Source organism: Nannospalax galili, unplaced genomic scaffold (genome assembly GCF_000622305.1).
Source record: "Nannospalax galili isolate Female #2095 unplaced genomic scaffold, S.galili_v1.0 scaffold9, whole genome shotgun sequence".
NCBI lineage: Eukaryota > Metazoa > Chordata > Mammalia > Rodentia > Spalacidae > Nannospalax > Nannospalax galili.
In genome coordinates, this window is record NW_008360332.1 from 8,094,146 (window position 1) to 8,115,715 (window position 21,570).

Consider the following 21,570-nt stretch of genomic DNA (forward strand, 5'->3'; position numbering starts at 1 on the left):
TGGAACACTTTCAAATATAAGCAAGTGTGAGTTTGTTAGAGGAAGCTAAGTCTGTTTGTTGTTTTTGTTTGGGTTTTTTGTTGTTGTTTGGGGGTTTTTTTGTTGGAGTTTTTTGGGGTTTTTTTTTGGTCTTTTTGAGATAGGGTTTCCAGGCTGGTCTCGATCTCACAGACTTCTGCCAGCCTCTGCCTCCTGAGTGCTGGAATTAAAGGCATGCACCACCACACCAAACTGAAGCTAACAAATTTTAATTTGAGCAAAAGGATGTTTGGTTAAGAGACATAATAATCCTACTGTTCATTGTTTCCAATGCCCCACCACAAGGAAGAATCATTGTGTTAATAAGTGCATTACTACAATGCTAGTATACATGATACCGTTTTCTTTTGGGAAAGAAAGGTTAAGAATTAATTTATAGTGAAATTTAAAACTGATAACTTGTATTAATACTCCTGGAGAAAAGCTCTTTGATATTAATTGAAAATTCAAGTGAATGCCATAGATAGCAAGAGACCCTAAATAATTTATTACTTTTTAGTGGTTATGATAAGTAAGTTTGTATGGTAAAATATGAATTGACTTTTAAATTACTAATTTTATACTTGAGAAAATCTTTAACAAGGATCATTGGGAGAAGAATGTCTGGATTAGAAATGAACCTTTTAATGATTTTGAAATAAAAATAGTATTATAACTTCAATACAAAAGTTTATTTAACAAACATTATGATACTCTGCCTTTTTACCTAGAAACATGCCAGGAAGCACATAGATTTAACATTATATGAAGTCCTTTGATTATACTGAACTATTGTACCACTGCTGTTACTATGTATAGGAACTAAATAAGAAACTGGACAACTTTGAAAAAATGGTTCTTCCTGATATATCTAGGAAAGATGTTGGCAATTGTTCTGTGCTTTATGTCCATGAAAATTTGTGTTCAAAATTAAAATAAAAGATGATACAGGTAACATAGTCCATCAATTTGATTTATATGAATCTTTTCCATAATTACTATATTACAAAAAATTTATCCGTAGCAAAATATTAAATTGGTATAGAGAAAACATCTACTTTTATTCTTTTTAAAAGAATATTTTTATGTGTGTGAGTATTAAGTGTGTATATAAGTGTTGTACCCTCAGAGGTCAGAAGAGGACATTTGATCCCCCTGGAACTGGAGTTACAAACTGTGGTTAGTCGCCATGTGGGTGCTGGAAACTGAACCTGGTCCTCTGCAGGACCAAGTGTTCTTAACTGTTGAGCCATTTCTCTAGCCCCCTAGTTTTATTCTTTATTTTACATAATCAACTTACTTTTTCTTCAGACACTATTGCCATTAAGTCTAAATTACTTTAGATAGGAAAAGTCCTTAGTTTATTATCACATAAAGCCTTAGAGCATACTGTACTTGGCGATCCTTTTGTTTTGTTTTGCCCTGTGTTTCTCTTTCAAGTAAATGAAAATAGAATATACTACAAGTTCAGGTTTGACGGGGGTCGGGGGCTGGTTTTTAACTGACAGCTAATGAGAGTATTCTAATCCCGGACTTTGATAATTTCATTGCTTTATAAATTACATGGATTATTTTGTAACTAGTCATTCCTGTCCTAGTAAGATTTGAAAGCTGGGTTTTATCACTACTTCAAGAACTTTTTTATTTACAAATTTCCTATGACCTCTTTTAAAATTCTGGATATATTAAATGTTAATTGTGTGAGATATATCTAATGAGTTCATTAATAATGCAAAATCTCTGTTACCCTCTGTTCACAAATTAGTAGATCTATCAGTTAAAAGAAAAATCTGGCCAGGTGTGGTGGTGCATGCCTGTTCTTACAGGTAATATAGGCAGGTGGATCTCTGTGAGTTCAAGTCCAGCCTGGTCTACATAGTGAGTTCCAAGACAGCTGGGGCTACAGGGAGACCCTGTCTCAAAAAGACGAAAAAAAGAAAAAAGAAAACAAAAATCTGACCCTGTCTCAAAAAACAAAAAAACAGTTTAGTGAAAAAGGAGAAAACCTGTTTTTTCCCACAATGAATTAAAAGTTTAAAAATAGAGCTGGAGCCCGGCGTGGTGGCACATGCCTTTAATCCCAGCACTTGGGAGGCAGAGGCAGCTGGATCTCTGTGAATTTGAGGCCAGCCTGGTCTACATAGTGAGTTCCTTGACAGCTGGGGCTACAGGGAGACCCTGTCACAAAAAGACAGAAAAATAGAGCTGGAGAAATGGCTCAATGGATAAGCTTACTAACTGTTCTTACAGGTAATATAGTCCATCAATTTGATTTATAATCTTTTCCATAATTCAGTTCCCAGCATCCACCTGGCAAGTAACAACTGTCTAAATCTCTAGTTCAAGAGATTCAGTGTCTCTCCTGGCCTCTGCAGGTATTGAACAACACAATCACACTTATATACATGCGAACAAAACACTCATACACATTAAAAAAATAAATAAATAATTTTAAAGTTTTAAAAATAGTTTGTGCATATTATAAAACTTGTGCTGGGGTGTGACTTAGTGATAGAATACTTGTCCTAGGTTCCTTTCCTAGCACCACAAAAAATAACTAAATAAAAGACGTAGTGGCACATGCCTGTAATCCCAGCACTTGAAAGGTAGAATCAGGAGGATTAGAAATTCAAGGCTAGCCTCAGCTACATAGTAAGTTTGAGGCCAGTGTGGGATAAATGAGACCCTGTTTACAAAAAATTACCAATAAATAAAAAAATCAGAGAAGCAAGGAAAATCTAATAATGCATTTAAATTGTAAAGTACCAATATTTATTTAGTAACGTTATCATAACCTAAGATAAACTTTCAAAAGTTTTTAATTTTATTAACAAGAAAAAAAAATCAGGTTTCAGAGATTTTTAGTATGCAGAAGTTCACACTTGTTTTGAGGGGCCATCCAAATTTGAGGGTGAAATAATCCTTCACATAATTCATAGAGCATATACTACTCTCTTTACATCCTTAAGTATTTCCAGAGCAATCTAAATCATTAACCTATAATCCGAATAAGTTTAGAGCACAATTACATAATCTTACCTTTATATGTCCATGGTTGAATTTAGTATTAGAACTACAAAGATTGTATGTCTTTCATCTGTCTTCAGGCTATGGCAGAGTCTAGCCAAGAACAATTGAAAAGAAAATTGTTGAAGGCATCAAAAATTTATGAAATAGAAATGAACTGTAAATAGGAAGTTTGTGGGTATGAAGAGGACTTTTATAGGTAAAAATTTAATTTTAGTTAGTTGGTAATTTTTAAAGAGGTACGATTTCCCTAGACAAGTGTAATTTAAAGTTAAGTATCAGCTCTTTTTTGTTTCTAAAATTCTAAATCTTTGGGAAAGTTAAATGGCAACCTTTATATGAAATACATAGAAAAACAAATTTAGTAGCTAGGCTTTCTTAAACAGAAAAAACTTCAACTCTTTGAATGCCTGTTTGATGTGTGCTTTATTGTGCAGAAGTACTTGTTTCAGTGTGTTCATTGGTTTAATGTGTTCTTTGTCTCTCACCTATGCACTTAAGCAACTAAACTCAGCTCGCCTTGAAGGAGATAACATTATGGTAAATTTCTCTTACATGCTCAACTTCCTGCATGTAAAATGGCTGAAGGTTTGTTGGCCTACTGTGTTTTATACATCCTAAATAAAGTGTCTTCTCTTGCTATTAGTTGCATATAAAAGTCTAAACAGTTAAAATTATGTATTCAGTGTGTCTCGACAAAAATGCTAGCTGAAGTGATACGGAAGAAGAAAAGACAGTACGTCTGAATTGCCAGATTTCATTGGGCATAACAAATACAGATTTTAAAACCATAGATATGTAATATTTTTTTATACCAAGTAAAAGATGTTAGTTTAGGCTGACATTTCACATTTTCACTTTAGGCAATGAAAATTAACAAAATTTGCCATACTTGGAAAAATCAAAAGTATACAAATTGACAGTCTTCTCAGTAACTCCAGTATTTACCTTACAGTGTTACCCAAATTCACAATTCTGCCATTCTAGGATAAGACAGATTCGATTGGTCAGGCCTATTCCATATCCAGTGCTAACTCATTTAAGAAAATGGTAATAACCTGGAGTAAGACAATAAAAATTGCCTATAATATCTAATACGCACATTGAGCTCAAATTGAGGACATTTTTGAGATACTCGGCTTTTATTTTAATGAAAATAAGTTGGGAGCATAGACAAATAGTTCATATATCTCAGCATATAAAAATTAATAGTCTTTAGCTGGGCGTGGTGGCGCACACCTTTAGTCCCAGCACTCAGGAGGCAGAGGCAGGCAAATTTCTGTGAGTTTGAGGCCAGCCAAGTCGACATAGCAAGTTGCAGGCCTGCTGGAGCTACAAGGAGACCCTGTGTCAAAGAGACTAAAAATAATAATAGTCTTTGGAGTGGGGTAGATGGCTCAGTCAGTAAAGTGTAGGAGGACCTGACTCTGGACCCCAAGCACCCACATACAAAAACAGGCATTATAGCGCACCTCTGTAACCCTAGCACTAAAGGGAGGGTAGAGACAAGCAGAACCCTCAAGCCTGTCAGTGAGCTCCAGGTTCAGTAAGAGACTCTGGCTCAAAAAATAAGGTGGAGAGTAATCAAAGAAGACACTGGGCTGGGCGTGGTGGCATATGCCTTTAATCCCAGTCCTGAGGTGGCAAGGGCAGGTGGATCTCTGCAAGATCAAGGCCACCCTAGTTCATATCCTGACTTCCAGGTGGGCTGTGACTATGGAAACCCTGTCAAAAAACAGTCAACAAAAAGACACTGGAAGTCAACCTTTGTTCTGTGCATGCACACACAAACATGTACATACACCACACGCACAAATAAAATTGATGGACCTTGGTATTATATTCCTAAATACATTACTTCCATTAGAACTGGCAAGAAATAAACAGTATATTTAATAAAAGTTGGTAATTGACTGCTGTTATTCTGTTAACAATGAAATAAAAGCAAGAAAAGTAAATTGGCCTTTTGGTATTTATCTTTGTTTCTAACTGTAATTATTGACACCTGGACTAAATTGCAGCTTTCATTAGATAGCAAGAGAATGCATTTATTTCCATTGTCCTATCTATAGGTAAATAAAAAGGGTGAAGATATTTCAGTCATTGTTAATTTAGTACATGAATCATAGGTTTCCTTTTGTCTGAGGTAAAAGATCCTAAACAATTAGCAAGAGTTTGCTTGATTTACTAAAAAAATTTGTTTTATTCTGTCATCTACTTGCAGTATTTAACTGATACTCTTAAATTTACTATATTTCAAGTGTATTGTTTTGAAAAAAGTTACATCCATAGCATTCAGTGTTCATTTATCTTTGCATTGTTTTTATTTACTAAAATTCTAGAATTTATGCCTGAAAGAGAAATTAGAAATCATGTAGTTCAAACATATGAAAGGATGGAACCTGTGATAAGTTAGATAGTCCCAGTTTTTGACAGCTGTTTTCTTGTAGAATTAATGTAAGATTTTAAAATTGATAGTTTATATAAAAGGCATACTTTCATAACACATTAAGCTGTACTGATTTAGATACTACTGTGTTTGTTTACATGAGTATGCCATTAAATTAAAATACATTTCTCTATAGTAAATTGTAGAAAATGCTAAATTCCAATTTTCATTTTTCTCTAATTTTTAATGCTGGCTAGATTTGGGCAGAGGAAGTGACAAAAGTAAGTAAATTGTTAAACTACAAAATCATGAAACAAGAATTTAATTATCATCATTCAGTCATTAGTTGGGCATCAGTCTTGGAGCCAGTTGCAACTGGTTTGTTACTTATCTTTTAAAATCATAAAAGAAATGCTCAAGTCTATTTGGTTAAAGCAGTTCTACAGAGTAGTAGAACAGTGGTCCAGAGATGCTTCCAGACATGGTAATAAATCCTGGAGAACAGTTAAGTGGTAATCATTCAGTGCCCAGCTGGAAGATAGCTGAAGTACTTGATTTATTCTTTGACAGCTATTTTTTCAATGACATTTTAAAATGTAAAGTATACTTAATGCCATGACCTCTGTTTTCAGATAACAGGATTTATCTTAACTTCCCTCATAGGAATTTTGGGTAATTAAAAAGTGTTCTCTTGAGCACCAAACGTAACTTTCCTTCACTTTAATAGAAAATCTCTATAAATATATGCTATTTTATATAGCTATATAAAACACAGGTTATCAAATATTTCATTTTATTTATACTTAAGGTCTTAATTATTATGCAGTGTAACAATTGGATCTTTTGTTTTTGTCCTCTACTACAGTGTCAGACTATTACTTCTCATTGCTCTCTATATATGGCTGTTAACCCCTGTCCCTCTGCCTCTGTTAACATTTCTCACTTACTTTCTCTGAGCTGGGAAATCAAGTTACAAAGCAAGAATTTAAAAAATAAAATACAACATTTAGTGCAGATGTGTTTCAAATGCCATTCAAACAAATGTCATTTACCCCATGGGAGCTCAGGCCTACCAAAGTCTGAACTCCAGATAAAGATAACTCTAACAGGTGCTAACTATGGCCTCAAGTTTTTAATGGCTTTATAAGCCTTAACTTTTTATTTTTCTGACTTAAAAAAGTGCTGATTTCTACAGTTTGTTTTATGCATAGGTTATTGACAGTGGAAACTTGATTTATGCTCAAATACATGAGCCTGTGAGGGAATTTTTCATTTAGACCACTACACAGAGTATCTCCCCTTTGGTACAGGTACACATAAAGTTTCTGACTTGATTTTTGCACCTTATCTACAAGGTCGAGAAGTTGGAATAATGAATGGGATAAAATTCATGAAACAAATGTCTGTTTTATATAAAAATACATGAAAATACAGGAAATTTGTCAAAATGGATTTGAAGAGTTATTTTTCTGTACTTTGACTTCTGTCATTTTATAATTAAAAATATGTATAGAATTCAAAATTTCATTTCCTGAAGACTTAACCTAAGCCCCTATGAAAGTATAGGTAGCACCAACCAAGATTTTCACAACAAATGCCTCAGAAGTATGACCAGCATTTCTGGCATTTAGATACTAAGTCTTGATACCACTACCCAATAGATTGCCCATTTTTCCAAGTTACTTCTTAAAGAACTATACCTAACCTGTAGATCAGGTAGTTTATTAGCAGTGATTCTTAGTACACGATCTTTTCCTAGAAATCTATACCTTAATTATAAAATTAAGTCAAAGAATAATAAGATATTCTAAAAGATGAACTATCGTTTGTAAAATTGTCTATAAACCTTTCTCATCTTTCTATGTTTCATTTCTTCCTAAATAAACTGATTATGCTGAACCTAATTTAACTTCCTTAGCTTCTTGGATTATTATTTTCAGTTTTGTTTAGAGAGGGACATATGACTTCATGATAACCTCAAAAATACTTTGAAGCTTGTTCAAGAAATGATATTCATTCCTGTTATTTACCTTTTTTATTTTTATTTTTTTTAATTTTATGTATATGAGTGTATTGCCTGCATGTTAATGAGTGCACCCATATCGTGCAGTGCTGCGGAGGTCAGAAGAGGGCTTTGGATTCCCCTGGAACTGGAGTTAAGGACAGTTTGTAGCCGCCATGTGGGTGCTGGAAATGGAACCCGGGTCCTCTGCAAGAGCAGTCAGTGGTCTTAACTGCTGAGCCATCTCTCCAGCCCATTATTTACCTTTTTTAAATCTAAAGTCTAGATAGTACAGAAGTATGACTTTCTAAGCTTTATAGCATCAGGTCTTTCTTCACTTAAAACTTTTTAATTTTATTCAAACCTAGAAGACTGATGTCATCTTAATGAGATCGTTTAATGTTATTTTTATTCCATTTTCTTATTAAAACATAATTTCCACTTTAGTCTTAACATCATGCTCATTTTAATCTGCTACCTGAGCTAAGTTATAACTGTACATTTATACAAAAATAGCTCATTATATGAAATTGCACTTTCACAAACACTTGTATGGAACTAGTCCAGTTTACTTTTGAAATTCATTTATTTTGGTTTGCTATAGCTTTTTCTGTTAATTAAAGCCATTTTGTATTTGGTCAAGCAGAACAGTAAATAGTACAAGTGTAACCTGAAATGATTGGAGGTTTTATGTCTTCTTAAATGGAAAGAACATTAATTCTTTCCTTCTCCTGGGACTTTGTGCTTAGTGCTGCCTTCTAGATAAAGTTGACTTGAGCCCTGCTTAAGTATTTTGGTCTTACTTGAATTTAATTTTAATCCTTTAATTATTATGTAATGTAATTGAAGCTTATTTTTATAAATCCAGTCTGTAAGTCCCCTTCCCCAAGTATATTGCCAGTGGAGTACTAAGGCAACCAATTATGTACATCTTTTGTTAACTGGCCCACCAGGGTAACTGTTGTCACCAAAGAATGAAAGCAATGGAGAAGAGTATGAAAGGAAAATGTTTGACCTTGTTTTGTACTCATTATATCATGGAAATGATGTGAATTATTTGCATATGGGGAAATTATTTATGCTATTTTGTTCTAGTACTAAACATACTGGTAGCCGTTAGTGCTATATATAGATCTCATTTCTGAAGTCAGTGACTTCATCTTGGTGGCTTAAAATCAGCCTGGATGGGAATATTTAGATCATACAAATCAGGATGTTAGAGTGCTTCTTTTTTCCTATAGAATTGGTATACTAACACCACACTGAAGGCCAATGTTAACTTGTAGAAAAGCATTTTCAACCATGATCTTAACATGATATTTATGCATAAAGCCTATTGTGCATACTTCAGAAAGAGTAAAAGAAAGACATTTAAAATGTAGGACAGGGCTGGAGAGATGGCTCAGCAGCTAAGAACACTGGTTGTTATTGGAGAAGACCCAGGTTCAAATCCCAGCACCTACATGGCAGCTAACAACTGTCTGTAACTCTAGTCCCAAGGGATCTGATGGCCTCTTCTGACCTCTGCAGGCATTGCACGACACAGGTACACTTACCTACATGCAGGCAATACACGCATACACATAAAAAATAAATGATTTTTTTTTAAATGTAGGACAAAGAATTCCCTGAAAAAACTTGCCTGAGAGCTGTGTCTAGCAGTAAGTAAGCATGGTCTCTAAACATAAGAGGTGAAAATCTATGGCTTCTCTCTTAAAGTCTCGGATTTGAAATGAAAAACACCTAGCAATATTAAATATTAAATTTACTAGAAAAGGAATAAAAATGCCTTGACTGTCCATAGTAGGTCTTCAGGCTCTTAAGAATATTAAGCTAGCTGGGCATGGTGGTACACGCCTTTAATCCCAGCACTTGAGAGGCACAGGCAGGTGGATCTTTCTTAGTTCAAGGCCAGCCTGGTCTACATAGTGAGTTCCAGGACAACTGAGGCTACAAGGAGACCCTGTCTCAAAAAAAAAGAATGTTAAGCTTTGGCATTAATAGATTCTTTTGAGTCAAGTGTTGGTATGGAATCAGTTCTGTCAAGGTTGAGTGATACAAGGTTTAGAATAGGAACAGGTGAGATTAAAGAATTGTCAGATTATAATTAAGAGTTTATTGGGGGAATTTTTTTTGTCTTTGTATTATAAAGTATTCTAAGTCTTCCAGTGAGATTCTAAAACTATGTCCTAATTTTAAGTCTGAACAGGAATTAAGAATAACTCAGAGTGAATTTGATCGTCAAGCAGAGATTACCAGACTTCTGCTAGAAGGAATCAGCAGTACACACGTGAGTGTTAATTCATTTAGAACAACAGACATTGCAATACCACTTAGGAGGCTAGGGCGGGAAAATTTTGAGGTTGAAGGCAGTATGAGCTCTTACAGAGGACACTAACTTTAAAAGAAATCAACTTTTAGGCTGGGTGTGGTGGTGCACACCTTTAATCCCAGCATTTGGGAGACAGAGGCAGGTGGATCTTCGTGAGTTCGAGGCCAGCCTGGTCTACATAGTGAGTTCCAGGCCAGCTGGGGATATAAGGATACTCTGTCTCAAAAAGACCAAAACAAAAAAAGAAACCAACTTTTATGTCTTACAGGGCTTATACTGAGTTCAATATTGTATAACTGTATTAATTCAACAGCGAACTTAAAAATTTTATAACCACTTTTGAAAGAGATGTATCTTTGCTCTGGAAACTGTTACTGAGTATGTTAAAGCTGTAATGAAATGCTTCTAAAAAAATTTTTTAAATATGTTTTAAAAAATAAAAAGAAACCAACTTTATTATCAAGGAAAGTTTAAAATACAGTACTTTCCATGATATGTGAAGAAAATTTTTAAATTTTCTCTTAAACCTCATCGTTCACTTTTTCAACTTTCTGCAAATCCTCATGTTGGCTTTTGTTGGCTAACGTTTGTTAATACATTGTTCACCAATATTAGTCTTAATAAGCCTTGTAGTGAGATACTAGATAAGTGATTCTCCCTCTTGAATGTTGTCCTTTGTTCCACCCTTGGCATGTACCACTTTAAAAACTGTTGAGTACTAATTATAATTTTCCATTACAGGCCCATCATCTCCGCTGTCTGAATGACTTTGTAGAAGCCCAGATGACTTACTATGCACAGTGTTACCAGTACATGTTAGACCTCCAAAAACAACTGGGAAGGTAGCAGTTTCCTTTTCATATATGGAAGTCCTGATAAAGAAGGGAAGAGTGAGAACTGGGGAGATGGCTTAGTGGGTAAAGCACTTGACACATAAGTGTGAGGACCTGAGTTTGGATCCCCAGAACTCATGTGAAGCCAGATGCAGTAGCACGCATGTGTAATCCCAGCATTGCTATAGCAAGATAGGAGGCAGAGAGAGGAGAACCCCCAGAATTTCACAGACCAATTATCAGGGGACATAGGGACAGGCATTGGGGAAAAGGAGTAAATGAAAGCAAAGCATAATGACATATACACATGAAAATGCTATAATGAAACTCATTATTTTGTATACTGACAAAAATTATTATAAAAAAATTTTTTTTAAATCCTGATGCATAGCCAGGTGCGATGATTCATGCCTTTAATCCAAGCACTCAGGAGGCAGGTAGGTGGCTCTTGGTGAGATTGAGCTGCAGGCCTGCTGGAGCTACAGGAACACTCTATCTCAGAAAAACAAACAAAAAAAGAAATCCTGATGAAAGAAGTTGAGATTTTTATATATGGGGACCAGTAAGATGGCAAAGTAGGAAGGCACCTACTGCCAAGCCTGATGACCTGAGTTCAGTTCCTTTACGTTTACATAGTGGAAGGGGAGACTCCTGCAAGTTGATCTCTGATTGTCACACACTCACCATGGCACATCTATACACACACACAAACCTCACAGAAAATAAATAAAATTAATAAAAGTTTTTAAGATTTCTATATATAAATCAATAGCAGGAATGAAGATCAGAGTTAAAGGTTTTGTTAGTCTGCATGCAGTTGCTTTTGTTGTTATTAATCAGACTTCTGAGATAACATTTTGAGCTTCTCTAGTACAAAAGGTTATTAACAGAGATGAGAAGATAATTTAAGTGAATACTACTTTAGTTCCATATAAAGCAAGCTATAAAGGTGTCTGAGGTTTTACTTTTACTACTGAATACTTTTTTGCTGTTGGTTGAAGATGATAGTTATAATATCCTTAAGGGTAAGATAATTTCTATTTGTTAATTTTGGAATGTTCTGTAAGATCTCAAGCCCCTTACATCATTATTTTATGTATGGTTATGTACTTTAAAGCAGAAGTATATAAAACACATAACTGAATCATTAATCACTTAATATTTATAGACTACCTTCCTTGGGGCCAAAAATTCCTGTATATTCTGGAGTTGTGTCTGCAAACAAAATAGACATAAATACTGACCTAGCAAATATCTCAGCTTTCACATTTGAAGTCTTAAGTAGTGACTAGAGAAATGGCTCAGTGATTAAGCATCACTGGCTACTCTTGGAGATACCTGGGTTCAGTACCCTGGGGATCCATCTCCCTCTTCTGGCCTCTTGTGTATTGCACAACATGGGTGTGCTTACATTGCATGCAGGCAAAACACTCATACACCTTAAATAAATAAATAAATTTTAAGTATAAGTAGAACTACAAGTCATAGATAGACAGGACATATAAGTAGTAAAAAGATAGAGGAGCAAGATGTGAGGCATATAATTGTCATTCAGCTGCATCTAGCAAAGTTTCACAGATGAAGTTATTTTAGTAGGAGCAGTCTAGATGAAGAAAGGGGGATAGAATGACTATTACAGGCAAACCTAGGATAAGAGAAAAGAAAGTGGCAAGTTCATTCTGTTTAGGGCACCAGTGTTGAAGTGGAGAATGGAATAGTATGTGACGCTAGAGGAACTGACAGGGTTGTACCATGAGTGGCCTTCAAAGTTAATTGTAAGGGGTTTGGGATTTATATAATCATTAGGTCAGAGGAATGAGAGGTGGCACTTAAAGGAAAAATACAAAATAACTTGTTTTAAAGAATAAGATTAGAAAAAGAATCACTCCACTGTTCTTTGCCTATTCTTCGAATTTAGGCTTAGACCAAAGTTAGGTACATCTACAAAGCCAGTTTTAGGTCTTAAATGAATTGTTGCCTGTTACCATTAGTTACTCTAGTAGGATTTACCTGATGGGTTTATGTTTCTTTGTATTTGGTATTTTGTTAGTGGTGTTCATATCTGAAGGCAGAACACCACTTTATCCCTACATTGTTAAAAGTATTTTAAGCCCAAGAAACCTTAATGCTTCCTTCCCTCTTTGTCCTGAAACTCAGAGTGTAGCAGATGGACTGTACTTGTTAACCGTCACACTTTAATTCTCTTTTAGCCACACAGTCCTTGACATTCAGCCATCCATACAAAATCTGATCACTGGTACATCAAATTAAGTGCTAACCTTACAAAGTAAAACCAGTGCTGTTCTAGAGAAGAAAGGCTGCCTTGCCTCTGTACTTTCAAAGAATTCTATTACTGCTAAGGACCAGTGACAGGGAGTCAGGAAAATTTTAGCCTTGTAGTTTTATCAGGATATGCTTTTTAAGGCAGAGAGGAGGGAGCCAGTATGGTGGTGCACGCCTTTCATCCCAGCACCTGGGAGGCAGCCTGGTCTACATAATGAGACCCTGTCTCAATAAAACAGAACAAAGTAAGAGTAGAGGGTCAGATGACATGGCACATACCTGTAATCCCAGCACTAAGGAAGCTCAGAAAGGACTACCCTAAGAGGCTAGCCTGGCCTACATAGTGAAACTTTTTTTAAGGCATTTAAATGCAGACCTTAGCAAATAAATCATCCAGCTCACACTAACCAATCTAAAAGCTGTTTCTGGAGTAGGACCATGTTGTTGTAATAGCATTGTTGTTAGTAATAGTAGCTAAGTAACAACAGTCATTTCTGTAGGGCTTAAATTGTGCCCAAGCACTCTTCCAAAACTTCATATGCGTTGCTGACTTTGTAATCCTTAGCCCCACCTGAGATGGGCACTGTTATTATTCATATTATGCACAAAGGAAACAAATACCAGGCACAAAGTAAATTTTTTTATTTTTATTTAACTTTTTAGTAATTAGATGATTTTAACATACCAAGTTACAATGACTTAATTGGTATTATTGCAGTGAGTTAATTTCACAGTTTTTTAAATGTATCAGTAAAAGTTCTTTAAAGGTGAAAATCCCCTTTTGTTTTTAACCATTAATCCCTATAAAATACATGACAAAGCTAAGAATTACTGCAAGTGTTTGACCTGTTCAACTAAAAGAATACAGTTCTAGTTAATCAAAATGGGGAATGTCACTAGAGGAGCAGGTTTCAGGGATGGAAAAAACAGCAGAATGTGTCAGAAGCACAGCTGTATACAAGTTTGAGATTCTGTTAAACATTTAAGCCCACAGGTATTCAAATTAAGATATGTAAGTCTAGCCAGTCCTGATAGCTCACATCTTTAAACTCAGCACTTTTTAGGCAGAGACAGGCAGATCTCTGTAAGTACTAGGACAGCCTGGTCTATATAACCAGTTCCAGGCCAGCAAGGGCTACATAGTGAGACGGGGGGTAGGGGGTAGGAAATAGGGGGTTCGAAGTAAGTCTGAACTTTGTGGTATGAATAATGACAAAATAACCTGTCTCGGGGGTAGGGGGTAGGAAGTAGGGGGTTCGAAGTAAGTCTGAACTTTGTGGTATGAATAATGACAAAATAATACTCATAAACATACCACAGATATTTAAGTCTGTGAGACCAGGTGGTTGAATAGTAGGGGGGAAAGTGTGTCATATAAGGGACTGGAAAGAGAAAATTGACAGCACATTTAGACAGTCTTTCTAGGAGTTCTGATGTAAAGAAGAAGAGAAAAGTAAAGCAGAAGCCAGGCGATAAAGTAGGATCTAGCAGTTCTGTTGTTTAAAAATAGATAAATAAATAATAACATGTTTGCAAATTGATGAGAATGATAAAAATAGATTGAGAAAATATGACAATAGAGGGGAGAAAGGGAAGAGTTCCTACAGTTATCTCCTTAACAGGTGAGCCTATGTACATGTAAAGGGATTAGCCTCAGAAATACAGACAGCTTGTCAGTATTAAGAGGAAAGGTGGCCAATTTCCTGGTTATTCTTATTCCTCAACTTTGTGTGTGGCTTAGCAGAGAATTGCTAGAATTTTGAATGTAGATGAAAGTCAGCAGGAGAACCAAAAGTGATTATCAGCTAGACTTGATGTAGTGTAGCATTGTTGCCAGGAAGTACTGTGGACCCACCTGAGGAGTCTAGTCACAAGTATAAGACAAAACAACATAGCCTTTTATTTCTCTCCGTTCACAGTAGGTACATTGATACTGAGTCTGTGAGTCGGGAGAATTTTACCAAGTTAGTAAAGTGAAGGACATAAGAGATGAAAGTAGGTAAGCACAGCGTGAGTGCCATAATAAATAATGGAAATGAAGAAAGTGTAGGGTCAGAAATTGTTGAAGTGGGATTACTAGGGGGAAAATGATCAAAGAATAGATGTTTCCAACAAGAGATGGGAGACAGCAAATGGTCGAATAATGTGAAATTGAACAACATAGAGAATTTGTTAAAGAGAGTGTTAGCATGGGAATGAGGAGCACAAGATTCCTCCTCCATTCACTTCTAGATTCTACCGTAAGAGCAGTATAGGACAGAAACATTGGCATAAGGAGAGAAAAAAGATAATGGGATTTTGCTGGTGGCTGACTGATTTCTTGGTGGCACTATGTTCCTAAAGAGAATTTCATTTTCTAGAGGAATGAATTTCATTCTGCTTACCGGATGAGAAGCCTTGTATATTTTAGCTAGCAGATTTATTAAAATTTAAATATGGAGGTAGGGTGTAGAACTTTTAAGTATTTGCTTAGCATGCACAAGCCTACTGTTTCTACTTAGTTTTTAGTACTTAGTTCTACTGAGGAAATAATAGTTTTAAAACAGAAACTCCACAAACTTTCACTTGTTTCTAATAGAACTTTTATTTATCCTTTAAAAACAATCAAAAAGGACCGGGCGTGGTGGTACACGCCTTTAATCCCAGCACTTGGTAGGCAGAGGCTGGTGGATTTCTGTGAATTCAAGGCCAGCCTGGTCTACATAGCTACATAGTGAGTTCCAGGACAGCTGGGGCTACAGGGAGACCCTGTCTCAAAAAGACCAAAAAACACCAATCAAAAAGCCAGGTATGGTGATGCACACCTTTAGTTCCAGCACTCGGGAGGCAGAGATGGAAGTTCAAGCTCAGCTGGGGCTACAATGAGACCCTGTCTCAAAAAAAAAAAATTAAAAAGAGAGAGCTTGTGAAATTTGCCATATTTTCCTATTGAGTCTTACATTTCGTTATAATAATTACCAGTCATATTATTTGAACTTATCTTCTCATCTGTATGTCCTTTAAGGGTAATTACAGTGTCATTTCATCTTTCTCCTCAGGTTGTGATAGTAGTGCTGAACATATTAGATAATGCATACTGTCCCTTGAATGAATAGGAAAATATAATGTGTTGGTTTTATGACAGAGTTCAGACAACCAAATATTTCTCAAAAAATTAAGAAAGCTTCATTCTCATGGTGGTATCTAATATTTAGCTTTTCTTGGATACGTCTATGTAACAATTCACAGAGGGATGAAAAGAGATTAATACATATTATGTAAAGTTTTTGGCAGCATTTTAAGAATAAACGTCCCTTCCCAGGAGGAAAGTTAGCCATGATGTTCACATTTTTTAAGTCAATATAAAAAGTCAGCTTTGAAGCAAACCTTCAAGAATTTTATATTCCAGTACCACCTGAATTGTGTCTGCTATATCTGGCCCAGGAGAGGAGAAGAAGATTTTTACACACTTTTATCAATAAAATAGTAAATTATTAACTGTAAATCTTTTTCCAATGTGAAAGCTGGTAAACAGTGCCACCAAGTGGTGATAGTAGGGACCTTTGATCTCTTGAAAATAGGTAACTGATGGGGGTTTTTGTGTTGCTTTTTTTTCAACAGTTTCCCAACCAATTATCTTTCTAACAACAATCAGAATTCTGGGACACCTATGCCATCTGCTTTATCAAATGTGATTGGTCCTTCTGCTATGGCTTCACCAAGTAGCCTAGTAATCACCTCTCCTAACCTCAATGACCTTAAAGAATCAAGTGGCAGCAGAAAGGCCAGGGTTCTGTATGATTATGATGCTGCAAACAGCAGTGAACTATCACTTTTGGCAGATGAGGTAAGTGATGTCCATATGAGAAGAAAAATCATATCACAGACAGGCATAACTTCCAGTAATACAACAAAGTACAAATTCCTCATTCAGACTTGAAAATCGTTTATCATGAATGTGTCATGGATTTCAGTTAATATTGATATTTAAAAGGTTTTATTTTATATAAATAGAACATCACAGAAATAAAGTTTTAAATGCTTAATTGCTAAATACCTTATAAAACTGCCTTTAATAACTTATTTTTCAGGAAAATGGATATATAAAATCTTTAAGGAGTTAGCCGGGCATGGTGGCACATGCCTTTAGTCCCAGCCAGCTGGGGCTACAGGGAGACCGTCTCAAAAAGACCAAAATGAATAAAATCTTTTAATAGTTTAAACAAATACAAATCCGATTTGTTTGCTATGTGTTTATTTTTTAATATAGCTAACAATTACAAATGTTTTATTTTGTAGGTAATCACTGTGTTCAGTGTCGTTGGAATGGATTCAGACTGGCTAATGGGGGAGAGAGGAAATCAGAAGGGCAAGGTGCCAATTACCTACTTAGAACTGCTCAATTAAATAGGGAGACCATGAAAGAGTACCCATTGTGACACCATATTTATATACAGTTAACTCTAAAGCAGGCTTAAGTATCTTTTCATGTTAATGTCTAAAAAAGAAAAAAAAATACCAGCCACTAGAATTTGGCCTTTCTCCCAGTAAAACTGCATGGTTAATAATTCATTACAGAATTTGTGTTAAGAGATTTCATGACAAGAATGGTTTCATATTATAAATTCTCTTTCTACTGAGGTTTCACTAATAAGCAACTTCTACTTTTGAGCCTCAACTTTAAAGCAAAAGAATTGTTTTCTACTGAATTTTTCATTAACAGCAAGCTTTTTCTTTTGTGTAAAATAAATTTATTGTGAGTAATCCCAGTGACTCATTTATTAGGTATCATTAATAGCCAAAGAATAAAGTAAAAACTTATTTTTACCTTGCTGCCCAATAGGAATCAGATGACTTCAATACTATGTGTTAGTGGGGCTTTTTTTCCTTGGTTTGGAGTTTTTGTTTGGTTGATTTGGTTTTGGTTTATTTTTTTATTTTTAAAATACTACTGAATTTTTTAAAGTTAAAAACAGCTAATCCTGGAAAAGTATTACCTTATTTCTTAGGGTAGTTAAGGTTCTAGAGCACCCAAGACAAATTCATTTCAGATAATTTTTTTAAGATTATTCGATTACATAATACATAATCAGAATTTCATCCATTAGTAACATACTACACTAAAGATTTGTTATTAAACAAGAAATGTTTGTAAAAATACGGGTTAGTACCACTACATTCATTATAAAGTAAATCATATACAGACTTATTCTGGGTTCACTAATTAAACAAGTTTTATTACTGAATATAGGTTATCTTGGTCAGGATCTCTGGTTATGACGTACATACTCTGGAAACTACTAATGACATATTTGAAGCTAGAGAATTAGTATATGGACTGTTGCTATGTATCAGCAGCGGTTACTGTAAATTAGCAATTAAGAATTTTGTTATTGTTAGGACTTCACCTCATCATTTATCAATTCAGCAAACATTTGTTGGCTGTTGATCAACTTGGTATGTTACTATGAACAAGATGCCCCTGCAGAGCTTCAAGACCAGTAGAGGATACAAAAATATGGAAATTTCTTGTTGTAACAGGATTACTACTATGAAGGAAGAACTAGAAGGTACTGTGTTTAGGAATCAACTGATTCAGATCTGAGGAGTCAGAAATGGTTCCAGGTAGAAAGAAAAAGATCTGCTGGGCCTAGAACCAGCCGAACATTGTTCAGACTGACTTAACACTAAAGTGCAAAAGTGTAGTTCATTTGTTCAGAGAATCTTGATACATCAAAGTAATAAGTTTTTGTACTTTAAAAAGGTGGCTATTTAAATGGCATTTTAAAATATCCTTTTGTGTTAAGAGCTTGGTAAACGTTAGAAATTTAAATAATAGTCCCAATTTTAACCTTTTATTTCTATGCTGCAACACAAATTCTACTGCAGTTTTACAGTAAAGTAAGATTCTGACTCACACTGTGAATTACATAAAGAACCCCCAAAGCTCTTCAAGATAGCTAGTGTTCTATAGAACCAACTGAATAAAGCTTTTCTTCTCCCTCAGAAAGGAAGGTTTACAGCCTAAAGTACTATACCATGTATTAGATTTGTCCAGATTTAGGCTTTGAAAGACTTCAAAAGTTCAGGTGAACTTAAACAGCTATTTAGGTTTAGCAAGTTAAGTTTATGAGCAGTAGAATGATAAAGGAGAAAATGCAGGTACTGGAGTGAATTGATTCTGGGCTCTCACATATTATGTTCCTTGTGTTTCAACTCAGATGTATAACTGGCATTTTCTTACCAGTAAAATGGGGATAATAAGTATGCCACCTGGCGGGAGATTATTCCACAAATGTTACTTTGTATTTCATGCTTTTCAGGCAAAGATCTGGCACATAGTAAACATGTTTTGTAAATATCAACTACCCCTTTTGGTCCCTGTAGCTGGCCTACTGGTACTGTGGGCTTTATGACTGGTTATGACTATGGACTAGAGGAGTATCTTTTTACATCTGTGCTCTGCTTATCCTTTCAGTTTCATTCTCCTCCACCCACTTTAATTCAGACCAGGTTTACTCACCACAGTCGGTGTAAATTCTGTATCAGAACCTTCTGAGGTTTTTTTGGTTGGTTAGGTAATTTATTTTGGTTTTGACTTAAAGTTGTAAGTTTAATTTTTACTCAGGTAAAGGCCCAAGGAGGTTGTTAAGCATAGAAGAAAAAGTTTGGGGAGCATATTAATAGTGCAATTCAGATTTATTTAAGTCCTTGGCCTCTGAGCATGATTCAGAAGTACAGTAATGAGTGAAGGATGCATATATGGAAGAAATAATAAGCATGGAGATATCTGTAGGCTCTTCACAAATATTTTTATGGTGCTATTCAAAATTTTTCACATTACAGGAGATGGGGGTCCCTAAAATTAAAATGTACCTCACTCTGGGCAATAAGGGACATAAACCTAGGGCTGGCCTCCCCAGTAAGCTAAAGCCCTTCCTCCTAGTCTGCTGTTATCCTTAAAATAACAAAGAAAGAAAAAGGAAGCTGCGGTTGGGCATCCATTTCTGAGGTAAATCATAGGGAGAAGATGATGGAGGACAGGACAGAAAACATGTTTCCCCAGAGAGGCCTAGTGTGATGCCATGCATTATTGGCAGAGTTCCTGAACTTCTCTATCTTCTCAGTACTCAAAAGTTTTGAATTATGTTGCCTAATTGCATAGGCCGAGTAAAGCGCTATCAAGGGAAGAGATCCTCACAGCCAGCTTTACTCCAAGCCCTCTCTGGTTAAATATAAATGGTCTCACCTCATCTTGAAACCATGAAGTTAGGAAAGAGTTCCAACTCCACACTTACCCTTTCTTATACTTTGTCCTAATTAGAACAATGGTTGTCAGCAGGCAAGATCCCCAAACCAGCAGTATCAGCATTGCCTGGAAACTTGTTTTAAAATGTTAATTGCTGTTTTCAAATATTCTACTTTATTTGTACTTTTGTCTACAAGGGCTGTGGAATTAGTAGTGTTAGTCTTCCATGTGATAACTTTAAATATTTTAAGACTAAAACTAAACCTCATCTTTACTATGTTCTGTTAATTGTAATTATATAGTTATTTTTATAATTTATTTATTTAGTATGTATCTTACTCTAGAATGTAAGCTTTCTAAGATAGACTATAATTCTGTTGATCATAAATCACTAACTCTTAGCACAAGGCCCGGCTCTTAGTATATGCTCAATAAATGTTTGTTGGGTAAAAGAAAAGATTGCAAATTCCCAAGTCTTCCCCAGGACCTACTGAGCCGAATTCTAGAAGCAGGACCCACAGTTGTACAATAAGCCATTGAGTAATCCTGCTGCAGTCAGGTTTGAGAATTACTGCAGAACTTGCCTTTCATTCTCAGGCCTACTATTTGATATCACTTCAAAGATTCCCCCTTCCCCCACAAACCTGTAACCCTCACCAACATGTCACAGGTGAGAAACTTTCTGATCTGTATTGTAAGTGGAAATGAAGGTGTAAGAATAAATTTAGTGTTGGTAAGAAAAGTATTGCTTAGAATACCAGGACCTAGGTGCTGTGGAAGAGTTTTCTAGGAATATGGACCCCCATCAGTGTAAAGATAAACACTAACCATCATATTTCCATACAGTGCCTTTAATTGGTGACTGTTTAACATCAAAAACCCTGACAAACCACTGAAGCAGTATTAGACTAATGTATATACATCTCTGTGCCTCAGGTTGCTAAGCCGTACTCATTCCTACATCAAAGTAGACTTTTTGAGAATTGTTAATGCTTTTTTATAATACAAATAAGTCATAATAAGCTGACAAAAAGAAAAAACTTAGTATTTAAAAAAACAATTGCCTACAATTCCACCATCCAAGGAGAAGCACTGTTATTTAGGTATATGCCTTCCAGACTCTTTCTGTACATTTATAGGTTTTTTTAAATGGGATCAAGTTGTATATGCCATTTTGTAACTTTTTCACTCAACAGTACCATGACTACCATTGCTGTGTCATAATGTATTTCTACATCTTTTTAAATAGCTGCATGGTATTTCTTCATATGTGCCACATTTTATTAAACTGCTGTTGAATTTTTAGGTTTCCAGTTTTTCACTAATAAACTGCTTTGAAGAACAATGTGCTGCTAACCCTTTTGTGTTCCTCATTATTTCCTTGAGTACTTTTAGGTGGAATTGCCAATAGAAAAAAATGAGTTCCTTTTTCAAAGCTTTCATTACTAACACCTTGTC

The 21,570-nt window shown here is 35.4% G+C and overlaps 1 protein-coding gene across 2 annotated transcripts in view; it reads left to right on the forward strand.

Moving 5' to 3' along the window:
- Positions 1-21,570, forward strand: part of Sh3glb1 (SH3 domain containing GRB2 like, endophilin B1) — a gene marked incomplete in the record, with an annotated part of 48,344 nt that overhangs the window by 21,111 nt on the left and 5,663 nt on the right. The window contains 4 exon segments of one of the 2 annotated variants that reach the window (XM_008826253.3): positions 9,637-9,726; positions 10,510-10,610; positions 16,485-16,710; positions 17,163-21,457. In XM_008826253.3, coding sequence (XP_008824475.2) covers positions 9,637-9,726; positions 10,510-10,610; positions 16,485-16,710; positions 17,163-17,270 — 525 coding nt within the window. 2 annotated transcript variants of the gene reach the window in all.